The sequence below is a fragment of the Macaca nemestrina genome, chromosome 12 (genome assembly GCF_043159975.1).
Source record: "Macaca nemestrina isolate mMacNem1 chromosome 12, mMacNem.hap1, whole genome shotgun sequence".
Classification (NCBI taxonomy): Eukaryota; Metazoa; Chordata; class Mammalia; order Primates; family Cercopithecidae; genus Macaca; species Macaca nemestrina.
Genome location: NC_092136.1, coordinates 32,364,525 through 32,376,772, shown reverse-complemented (window position 1 = coordinate 32,376,772; position 12,248 = coordinate 32,364,525). Strand labels below are relative to the sequence as shown.

At 36.8% G+C, this 12,248-nt stretch overlaps 1 protein-coding gene across 1 annotated transcript in view; it reads right to left on the bottom strand.

Annotated features, from left to right (window-relative positions):
- LOC105471524 (cleavage stimulation factor subunit 3) overlaps nucleotides 1–12,248 on the bottom strand; it is a 77,675-nt gene that overhangs the window by 7,421 nt on the left and 58,006 nt on the right. The window contains exons 9-16 of the mRNA XM_011724019.2: nucleotides 11,201–11,278; nucleotides 10,277–10,439; nucleotides 7,729–7,838; nucleotides 7,156–7,272; nucleotides 6,812–6,886; nucleotides 4,941–5,084; nucleotides 4,427–4,529; nucleotides 730–799 (exon numbers count right to left, since the gene is read on the bottom strand). Of these exons, the coding sequence (XP_011722321.1) occupies nucleotides 730–799; nucleotides 4,427–4,529; nucleotides 4,941–5,084; nucleotides 6,812–6,886; nucleotides 7,156–7,272; nucleotides 7,729–7,838; nucleotides 10,277–10,439; nucleotides 11,201–11,278 (860 nt within the window). The remainder of the gene's footprint in view (nucleotides 1–729; nucleotides 800–4,426; nucleotides 4,530–4,940; nucleotides 5,085–6,811; nucleotides 6,887–7,155; nucleotides 7,273–7,728; nucleotides 7,839–10,276; nucleotides 10,440–11,200; nucleotides 11,279–12,248) is intronic.

The window sequence follows — 12,248 nt, the reverse complement described above, 5'->3', positions numbered from 1 at the left end:
TATCAATTTCTAGGGAGATATATATGTGTGTGTGTGTGTGTGTATATATATACATATATTATATCTGTGTTATATATACATACATATATACATATATATTATATATACATACACACACATACATAAATATACATATATATACACATCTCTCTCTCTCTCAATCTGGGTTGTTTTTTTTTTCCTTGAGACAGAGTCTCACTCTGTCACCCAGGCTGGAGTGCAGAGGTATGACCATAGCTCACTGGAGCCTCAACTTCCTGGGCTCAAGCAATCCTCCTGCTCCCACCTCCGCCTCCCAGTATCTGGGACTACAGGCATGCACCACCACACCCAGCTAATTTTTAAAGTTTTTTTTGTATAGATGGGGTCTCACTATGTTGCCCAGGCTGGTCTCAAATTCCTGGGCTCAAGTCATCTTTCCACCTTGGCCTCCCAAAATGCTGGGATTACAGGCATGAGCCACTAATTCTGGTTAGAGATACATAGTAAACAAGAAAGATGATAATAAATTGCTATGGCATCTCTTAAAAACAATTCTAATCACTGTGCAGAAATTTAAAAATAATCTTAAACAGGTATAAAAGTATAGCTGATAGGTAAAATAAGTCTTGAGAAGGAAAGGAAATTTCTCTTGAAACTCATACTCAAGCAAACATTCACCCCATAGACCCAATTCAGGTAAGAAAGCTGTCTTTAGAAGCCGACCAACAACTTGTCACAATGGCTTACCCAGACTTCTCAGGAGGAAGGCTTCCAGATGTTAAAACTCGTTCAAACAAAACTCGGGTATTATTGTCCTCTAGGATATTGAAAAAGATTTTAAATGTTTTTTTTTTTAATTCACTTTTACGATGCAACAATATTTTCATATGCATTATCTCACTTCATCCTTACAAAACTCCTATGCAGAAACGTTAACTATTATCACACTTGGTTTTTATAGATGAGGAAACTTGAGCTTCAGAAGATTAAGAGATTTGATCTGGCTCTTGGTGATTGAGTAGCAGAGCAGTAACTGGAAGCCATGTTTTTTTCCCTTCTAGTTCAGCCCTCCTCTACTACACTGCAGTTCTAATGCAAAACCATTTATAACAACAGTGCTGTCTGAACCAGGTATCCCATTTGCCTTTTAAAAATAATGACAAGTACATATCTGCTGACATTAGTCAGACTACTGCATGTGGAAGGATGGCAAACTCAAACTTAGAAATAATTGAGTTTCTTATTTTGAGGCACCAGGACTATGCTATATTTAGCTACTTTAACTCTTGCAGAGGTACAATATCTAGGTTGGCAGGTAAATATGGAAATGTAAATGAATTAAGAATTGTTGACAGAGGTGTATTAAATTTTAAGAGTCTTAGGAGGTCCTCTGTAGCTGGAAGTGGGAAAATGACACTTCTTGCCTTCTTGCTAAACTCTAAGTTATCTTTTAAAACTTAAGAATCTAACAGTAACAACAACCATTGAATCTACTACTAACAACCACTGAATTGTACACCTAATGGATGGACTTACAGTATACAAATTATACTTCAATGAAGCTGTTCAAAAGAAAAATTAACCCAGCAGAGGAGTTGTTTTTTATTGCCTGAGGGTAGTTATTCAGTTTATTACATGTCCATATGCAAAATAAAACCAAGAAATTAAATATATTAAACCAAAGAAGATGGCACTATTTTTGTGGCTTCTATCTTCAATTTAACATATTATACTTTTAAAAATGTTAAACAAATCTACATTTTATCTTTTTCTGTTTTATCCCAAGCTTTGCTCCAGACACACCTTTTACCATTCCACAGAACTTTCACACTGCCTGCCTACATGTTGTACTCTCTGCCCAGAATAATGCATTTATCTTTCTTTAGCTGGGTAACTACCACTCATGTCTCAAAATCCAACTCATGTGCCCTTGTCTATGACACCCTCTAGAACACTGCTGTCCATCAGCAATATAATACAAGCCACATGTGGAATTTAATAAAAATGGGTAAAAATAGGTGAAATTAATATATTTAATCAACCTAATATATCCAAATCTTATCATTTCCACATGTAATCAATATGAAAAATTGTTAAGATAGTTCCCCTTTTTTTTTTTGGTCCTAAGTCTTTGAATTCTGCTATGTAGTTACACATTTACACCACAACTCATTTTGGCCTAGCCACATTTCTTTTTTCTTTTTTGAGATGGAGTCTCGCTCTGTCACCCAGGCTGGAGTGCAGTGGCGCAATATTGGCTCACTGCAACATCTGTCTTCCAGGTTCAAGCGATTCTTCTGCCTCAGCCTCCTGAGTAGCTGGGACTACAGGTGCACGCCACCATGCCCGGCTAGTTTTTATATTTTTCAGTACAGACGGGGTTTCACCATATTGGTCAGGCTGGTCTGGAACTCCTCACCTTGTGATCTGCCCGCCTCGGCCTCCCAAAGTGCTGGGATTACAGGCGTGAGCCACCGCACCCAGCCCAGGCTAGTCATATTTCAGGTTCTCAATATCTAATAGTGTAGTGACTACCATAATTGTGCAGCATAGCTCTATAACTTAAATTATACTCTCTTCTCTGTGCTTCCACAGTACTTCATTCAGGATTCTATTACAGTATTTAGCACATTTTTAATGATCACCACCCTCATCATAAATAGTTAACATTTATGGAATAACCACAACATTCTATATATAAGTGAAAAACATGTAAAAACTCATTTACCCTCTCAACGATCCTATGAAAGGTATTATTATAACCATTCTACAGGTGAGAAAACTGAAATTTAAGATTATACACCTAACCTCAGAACTATGCTACAATGAACCATCAAATGATGATGCAATTATATTTACACATTGGATTCCCCCACAAAAATGTTCTGGTGAATCCTATTCATCTTTGTATTCCCAGACCCTAGTAACCAGAAGGTAATGAATAAATATTTCATGGATGGATAGATGAATGAAAGAATCATCTAAGATACTGATTTTGGAAGACAATAATGCTAACACCAGATATCCTCATTTTAAAAAAATAAAAATATACATACTAGTAACTATTCTAAAAAAAATCAGGCAAAACAATTTAAGATTGATGAAGAATATTAAATGCCCCACTATCTCATTTTTTGGAGTTAAGTCTTTTTCCCAGAATGTAGAATCATTAAGCTGAAATACAAAATCATATTTCAGTTTTATTCTTTTATATTATTTAGGCAAATAGAATGTTCTTTTTCTGAAATATTAAAATTACTGATTTATACCTATGATATCTAATTCTATAATCATTTACATGACACATAATTGCATATTTCTTTAAGTCAACTTTTAGTGATGTATTTTTATTTATTAATTTATTATTTATTATTATTTTTTTTTTGAGGCAGAGTTTCGCTCTTGTTGCCCAGGCTGGAGTACAATGGCACGATCTTGGCTCACTGCAGCCTCTGTCTCCAGGGTTCAAGCGATTCTCCTGCCTTAGCCTCCCCAGTAGCTAGGATTACAGGCGCCTGCCACCATGCCCAGCTAATTTTTTGTATTTTTAGTAGAGACGGGATTTCGCCATGTTGGCCAGGTTGGTCTCAAACTCCTAGCCTCAGGTGATCTGCCTGCCTCAGCTTCCCAAAGTGCTGGGATTACAGGTGTGAGCCACCATGCCTGGTCTATTCATTTATTTTAAATGTGTTTTAGAGACAGGGTCTTGCTCTGTCATCCAGGCTACATGGAGTACAGTGGCATGATCACAGCTCACTGCGATCTCCAATTCCTGGGCTCAAGTGATCCTTCCAAGTATCTGAGACTACAGGCATACGACACCACACACCTAGCTAAAAAACCAACTTTTATACTACATCTTTTTTGTTAAGAAATTACATATTGTGGACTGCAGTTAACTAGACTAAATGATATACATATATGAATTACCTAGCACAGTGCCTGGTACATGGTAGGAACTCAGTAAAGGATGGCCAGTGTTATTCATACAACAGAATAGGGAAATAAATACTAAAAACCAAAATGTTTCTTTTTGAATCTTTTCCCCAGTACCCTCGAAGTGTTCTACTTTACTATTTGGGCATCTTTTGAGTTTGAGTTTTGTTGGCTAGAGGGTTTTTTGTTTGTTTGTTTTCCTTCCAGGAAACAGGAGATGATTTGCCCAGAGTCATCAGAGATGAATATAAACAACTCTATGTCTCCTGACTCTGACTTTGAAGCTTTATCCCACTACTGATGCTACTTTACTGTAAAGACAGTTCTGCAGAGTCAAAAAGCATCTACCATTGCTCAGTAAATATATTCATGGTTATACTCAAGTATGTCTTGAGTGCCTAACAAGTGCCTGTCTGCTATGTCAAAATTTTAATACATTCAAGAAGGAAGAAATCTAGCAACATAATTTCAGATGGTTTAACCATTATAGATTCTAGAATCAACCTACCATTGAGGTGAGAAAGATAGTCAATATAGGCCAGGACATACTCTGGAATGTCTCCATACTTTTTTAGCCCCAGCTCAAAAATCTTAAAGGCAACAGATTTGTCCTACAAGTAAAGAAAATAAAGTACAGATTTCCATGAAATGTCAGATAAAATACTTAAAAGAATATTAAAATTACACCTAAATATGACAAAATACATAAGAATTAAAACAAAATCATGTTAAGTAAAAATTGCTGAGCTAGAAACTATTCAAAGGAGTTTAGTGATTAGAAATCACTAATCATTAATATAATGATTAGTAAAGCATGAATTAGAAATACAGTGATTAATAAAGCATAAATTAGCAGGTAGTTGGGGATTTGGATGATGCTCCATATAATTTTACACAGATACACTTAGACTGCCTTTACAAAATGGAGCAATAAAAGCTTAATGACAGAAGCTAAAACCACCTTTTACGAACCTCAGATGAAGGAAGTTGTTTTACCTTTACACTGGTATTTCAGTATTTACCTTACTACAGTAATATTCCATGAGTGCTGCAGTAACATAGACATGGTGGCGGGTTCTGGTATCTTCTCTTGCTTTTTTAAATATCATTCTTCCAGATTTGATGCCTTCTGCTCTCCGTGCAAATTTCATATATTGGATATATACCTATGCAAAAGAAAGTATTTGTGTTCTATAAGTTAGGCAGTATGTTTCCTGTATAAGAAAGCAATCCTCAATACCCAATAAATTAGGAAGTAGGAATTTAGATAATATTCTATTTAAATCCACAAGCTAATTTTTTTCTGGTATTAAGAGATGCATGCAAATTAATTTGTTTTTTATTGAGATATAATTCACATACCACAAAATTCACCCTTTACAATTCAGTGGTTTTAAATATATTTACAAGGTTGTGCAATCATCACCATTATCTAATTCTAGAATACGTAAAGTTTAAGAGTGAAAAGTGTGACACTACTAGAACATACTCCATTAATCAATGCCAATATCTAAAAAACTCAAGAGTTGGTTTAATACAAGCATGTTTTACAATACATGTTTTTTGTTGAGACAAGAGTCTCGCTCTGTTGCCCAGGCTGGAGTGCAGTGGTACGATCTTGGCTCACTGCAACCTACGCCTCCCGGGTTCAAGCCATTCTCCTGCCTCAGGTTCCCAAGTAGCTGGGACTACAGGCGCTCGCCACCAGGCCCAGCTAATTTTTGTATTTTTAGTAGAGATGGGGTTTCACCATTTTGGCCAGGCTGGTCTCGATCTCCTGACCTCATGATCCGCCTGCCTCAGCCTCCCAAAGTGCTGGCATTACAGGTGTGAGCTACCGCACCCAGCCTGCAATACATGTTTAACTTCATATTTTCTTGGTTTCTTTTTAAAAGCCCACTACTCTATTTTCCAAACAACATATAATAGAACTTCATGGATAAACGATGAGCCATTTTATACCCAGCACCTACAGAATGTCCAGCACATCATGAATATGCAGTTTTGTTTAGTGAACAAATGACTAATTAGTAGGGTCCTAGTTTGCTCAGTTTTGATAATGTCTAGCTATGTTATCCAGTTTTGATGGATGGATGAATGGATGAATGGATGGATGGATGAACTATGAGTTCCTCAAGAAAAGGAATTTTATCTAGTTTGTCATTATGTTGCTGGAGTCTAGCACAATGCATAGACTTCAGCAATATATTTGCTAGATATCTTTGTGGAATGAATTATAAGATGATGAATAAATGTAGGAATTATAGCAGTGGAATCCCAATATAAATCATTAACAAGAAAAAGTAGTGTAGCTATAATTGACTTGAGGCAGACGGTCTGAAGACACACCCACAAGCCTGTCCCCTTCCTCTCCCAATGGGAGAGCACAACTGCACTTTTGCACTTGGGGCTTTGAAAACCACTATGATAGAGCAGGATTTAGAATAAAGTGAGTTTCAGTCTAATTTCTTCCCAGGTTGTTGGTTTCTCCTGCCTCATTTAAAAAGAAATATTTATTAAGCAACAATTCTGTGGCATAAAGTGGCTTCAAACCATGATCACAAAGAAAGTGTTAGAGAAAGTGCCTCTGTATCTATTTTATACTGCTGCATTAAAAAGAGAAATTCTAGCAGAAAACAGATCAGTAATTGTCAGAGGTAAGGGCAGAGGGAAGGGTTATATCTACAAAAGGGTCACAAGGGGGAATTTTTGGAGGATGGTGGAGGTGTTTTCTATCTTAATTGTGGTGGTGATCCCATGACTCAATGTTATTTGTCAAGATTCATAGAACTATACAACAAAAACAGTGAATTTTACTGTATATAAATTTAAATTATTTTTTGTTAGATAAGACTGTAAAGGTGGGAAAAAAGAGATCTGTAAAGTTACTCACCAAGGTGGGGTCAATATCCTCAATTGCCAGAAGTCTGTTATATATACTGTGAACCTTTTCATACTTCATGCGACTCTAAGGTGGTAGAGAAGAAGTGAGTATCAACATATGGTCATAAATAAGCAGGATTTGAGCTCTAAGGAGTCCAAAAGCTATAACCTCCCACCCCCAATGGCATCTCCATTGAGCATAAATATAGTATAAGCTGACAACTAATAACTGTTCATTTGGCATCATCTCTGTCTACCAAAAGCAATATACCTGGCAAACAACCAGCCAGAAAAAAAGTTCAGTCCTGCAGTAAAAAATTGAATTATAAGAAGGCTCTAAACATTTTTACTTACCTCTTCATAATCTGCATATGCAAAATAAAGAAGCATATTCTTCTTCAATAAAGTGCTTATGGCTCTTTCATATATATTAGCAGCTTCATCACTAAATAATTTGGCATTATTCATATCCTAGGAGAAAAAAAAGAAAGCTCATCTTCAATAATTCTAATATAGTTGTGAGAGAATAAAATTAATAGTTACATCTATTTTATTTATTTATATGTGTCTAAGAAAGCATATATATATGTACACACACATATGTGTATTCACACACACACACATATAAACACATATGCATTTCTGGATTCTAAAAAAATTCCAAAAACTCCCTTCAGTAGTTTAACTTACAAAATAACCATGCAAGTACTCTAAATGATTCATCACTTTAATATGTTAAAAAACTGCCAGTTTATTTTAATTCTAAGGTGATCTAATTATATGAGTGTCACTAAGATTCATATGAACGTAAGCTTAAATTTTCAATACTTATGCTTTACTACCAAAATTCAGTTATATTTTTCAGTAAATCATTGCTATATCAAAACCACAAAAATATCAAAGTGGGGATAGGGAAGGAACACTTACTCCCTTTTCTGCAAGCAGTTTACTTGACTGCTCAAGATACTGGGCAGCTTCATACCAAATATCAGGGTGATGGCCCAGCACAAGCAGGCACTGTTCATAAGCAAACATAACTAAGGGAAGAAATTAACAAACAACATTCAATTAAAATAATAATTATTTGTAAAACTATCAATATAAGTATCATAACCAAATTAGGATCCTCAAAAATCAATGATAATTAGAAATAAAAACCATCATCCATCTAAGCTCCCTCCATCTATCCATCACTTATTAATTTTTTTTATTTTTGGAAGCAGGGTCTCTGTCACATAGGCTGGAGTGCAGTGGCACAAATATGGTTCACTGCAGCCTCGACCTCCTGGGCTCAAGTGATTTTCCTGCCTCAGCCTCCCAAGTAGCTGGGACCAGGTGTGTGCCACCACATCTGGCTTATTTTTTAAAATCTGTGGCCGGGTGCGGTGGCTCACACCTGTAATCCCAGCACTTTGGGAGGCCAAGACGGGCAGATCACGAGGTCAGGAGATCGAGACATCCTGGCTAACATGGTGAAACCCTGTCTCTACTGAAAAGCAAAAAATTAGCCGGGTGTGGTGGTGGATGCCTGTAGTCCCAGCTACTCGGGAGGCTGAGGCAGGAGAATGGCGTGAACCCGGGAGGCGAGCTTGCAGTGAGCGGAGATCGCGCCACTGCACTGCAGCCTGGGTGACAGAGCGAGACTCCATCTCAAAAAAAAAAAAAAAAAAAAAAAAAAAAAAAATCTTTATATAGAGACGAGGTTTCACCATGTTGCCCAGGCTTGTCTTGAACTCCTGGGCTCAAGCAATCCTCCCACCCCAGCCTCCCAAAGTACTGGGATTACAGATGTGAGCCACTGCACCCAGCCTAAGTTAATACTTATCAAGCACCAACTATATGATAGGGAATGTGGAAGGCACTGTGAATATACAAGTGAATAAGACTTCCTGTATTCAAGAAGTCTGCAGTAAATGGGGAGGATAGACAGAAAGCAAAGATCAAAAGTATTATAATGATGAAAGTATAGTATACTCTGAAAACTTACAGCAAGAGAACTTAACATAGTTTAGGGACTCAAGAAAGGCTTCACTAAGGAACTGACATGTAACACAACACCTGAAGAAGGGATGAAGCTGGTCAGAGGCAAATAAATGAAGTGGCGTAAGGATGGGGTAGATACAAAAATGGCGTAGGCAAAGGAAACAATATTTGCAAAGACCTACAAGTAAGACAGCAAGCCAAGATTGAGGAATTCATAAAGCTCCAAATTAAGAGTCTGGCACTGGCATAGTAGTTTGTATCAGACCAACCCTCAGCAAGTAAAAATTATAAACAAACACAAATACAAAAGCAACTATCTAAAGGTACTGGAAATGACCAAAAGAAGCAGAAATCAGGATATTGAGCCCTTAGAAAGGTAGAACACCACTAGGTGAAATCCACATTTAATATGGCTTTTCCCTTCAAGCGCATGCCCATGTCGTGCACTTCTGGGATAGCTAGAACTCAAGTCAAATGCTGCAGTCATACTGTCCTGAAGTAACATGGAGTTCTGGCCTATGAGAGCAGCTGGAAATTGAGGGGAGACATCCCCAAAAGGAGAAAGCCAGAGCCTGAAAATCTGGGCATAAATGTTCTCAAATCCTCACCTGATCCCTAAAATGTACACACACAGGAAAGGATACAACCAGACCAGCAGAAAACAAAGCTGGAAGGCGGAAAGAGTTGAATAGATACCTCAGCAACTAAGGGAGATGAAGTTTAGAATTTGAGTCCCATCCGATTAGATGGTTGGGGCAAATACCTTAGACTTTTCATTGTCTTAGGAGTAAAAACTATGTCCCGAGAATAAAGTATTTAATCTGAGATTAAGGGTAAAACTAAAACAGATCTGTCTTCATAGTATAAAACCAAGCCTCCACAAAGTCCAAGTAATCTGACAGTAATACTTAACTTCCTGCTAAAATAAAAAAACATTCTTCAGAGGAAGATGACATAATCTAGAGTCTTTACAATGTTTCATTTGTACCTTCGTACAATATCTAAAAGAAAAAATTTAAACAGGAAATAGGAAAATGTAAACCACAGTCAAAGAGAAAAAACAATCAAAGAAAATAAACTCCATGGTGGTTGAAGGCCCAGATGTTGGAAATGGCAGATGAAGACTTTATAACTACTGTTATAAATATGTTCAAAGATATAAAGAAAAAGATGGTAATGAACAAACAAGGAATCTCAACTAAGAAATGGACACCATAAAAAAGAACTATAAAAATAAAAAATTTCTAACATGGAAATTTATAGAACTGAAAAATATTGTATCTGAAATAAAGAATTCACTGGATGTGCTTAATTGCAGACTGCATATGATGAAAACAAAGGTTCAGTGAATATGGAGATAGATCTATAGGAATTATTGAATCTGAAGAACAAAAGAAAAAAAGATTATGGGTAAAAAAGTTTTGGTAACCTATGGGGATACCAAGTGGCCTAACATACATGTAACTGAAGTCATGAGGGTTAATCTTGTTACCTCTTTTTGTTATAAGGGTCTGATCCTCTGTACGAAGAGGGTTGCTCTTTTCCCACTGTATATATTTCTTCCACATATCTACTTGTTGAGCTTCTTGAGGAGTATTCTGAGGAGGCACCGAGGGAGCATTACGGTCCAAGCCTTTCATTACTGTCTCATATTCCTAGACAACAAGCATTTAGAATTCTTTGGTGAGCCAGGAACAACTCAGATGTATGGGGGATGGGGTAGATCAGTTTGGAAGACTGTTCAAATGCCTACTTTTTCCAAATACCACTTTGTTAATATAATCTGAAAACTACTTAAGAGTAGAGAGAAAGATGAGAGTATTATCCACTCAAGAACAGGTTCCCAGGAGTGGGTGAACAAAACACCCATGGGCCCTCTCTATAAGTGATCTAGGAGGTTACTTTACAGGATATAAGAGTTGACAGATCAATAGAATTGAAGATCTGGTGGCATTTATTATTGCCATCTTTGGAGAAACTGTCTTCTACAATTTCAGTAGTTTATATTAATAGGCTATTTTTCCTAACTTCTAAGAGTGTCAATGAATGGAAAGGTATGCACACAATCAAAATGTGTCACTGAGAGCTATGTTATTAGATCACAGAATAATACAATATTCAGACAAACCCAAATAAGAGAGGGAAAAGAATTACTTCATCAATTCTAAGTAGAGTCTTATCTCTATGTCCTGTTTCCATATTTTATAAAATAATTTCTTCTAAACCCAATTTATTATATTTTGTTCATACAAAGAGATATTTCATTTCAAATATGTCATCTCCTCAGACTTTGCAATTAATTGCTGTTAAGATTGCTAATGATTGAAAATATCAAAAGTAATACCAGACAGGGAAAGCTCTGCTGTAAACAACAGGTTCATAATAATCATTAAAATAGATGGATGGAATTCCATACCTTTGCTACACGTCTAGCATTCATATAATCTCTACTCCGATCTTCAATCATTTTTTTAGCTAAATGAATATTGATACCCTAGAAAAAACAAAAATATTTTAAAATTAAGTATAGTTTCTTGAACATTAGCACAATACAGTTAATTTATTCATTTACTAAATAACTTTAAATTCTTTATTTTAAAAGATTTCTTGTTTAATAAAGGTTCATACAGCTCATGAAAAGCAGGAAAAAAAAAGGTTCAATCACATTATACATTTCAAAGATTAAGGAGGATGTGCTTACGTCTTATGAGCTGGCAGTAAGTTTCCATTTATCAGGAACTTTTAAAGATAGAATCATTTGAAAAGGGTCAATTATTTCATATAAGATTCTACTAAAAAAAAATGACATGGCTCATGCCTGTATAGGAGGCTGAGTTGGGTGGATCACTTGAGGTCAGGAGTTCATGACCAGCCTGGCCAACATGGTGAAACCCCGTTTCTACTAAAAATACAAAAAAATTAGCTGGGTGTGGTGGCGTAGGCCTGTAATCCCAACCACTTGGGAGCCTGAGGCAGGAGAATTCCTTGAACTGGCGAGGCAGAGGTTGCAGTGAGCCAAGATCGTGCTATTGCACTACAGCCTGGGCGACAGAGCGAGACTCCGTCTCAAAAAAAAAAAAAAAAAAAAAAAAGATGTACAGATTCATCTGGGTGAATAGCCATGGTTTGACTTTGATAGCCCTTTTTCTTTTTTATAGACAGAGTCTTCCTCTGTCGCCCAGGCTAGAGTGCAGTGGCGCCATCCTAACTCACTGGAACCTTAAACTCCTGGGCTCAAGTAATCCTCCTGCCTCAGCCTCCTGACATAGGACTACAGGTGTATCCTGCCAGGTCTGGCTCATTAAAAAAATTTTTTGTTGTTGAGACGTAGTCTTGCTATGTTGCCTGGGCTGGCCTCAAACTCCTGGTCTTAGGCAGTCCTCCCACTTCAGCCTCCCAAAGTGCTGGGATTACAGGCATGAGCCATCACACCTGGCTAATAGCCCTTTTCTAACTAGTTCTGT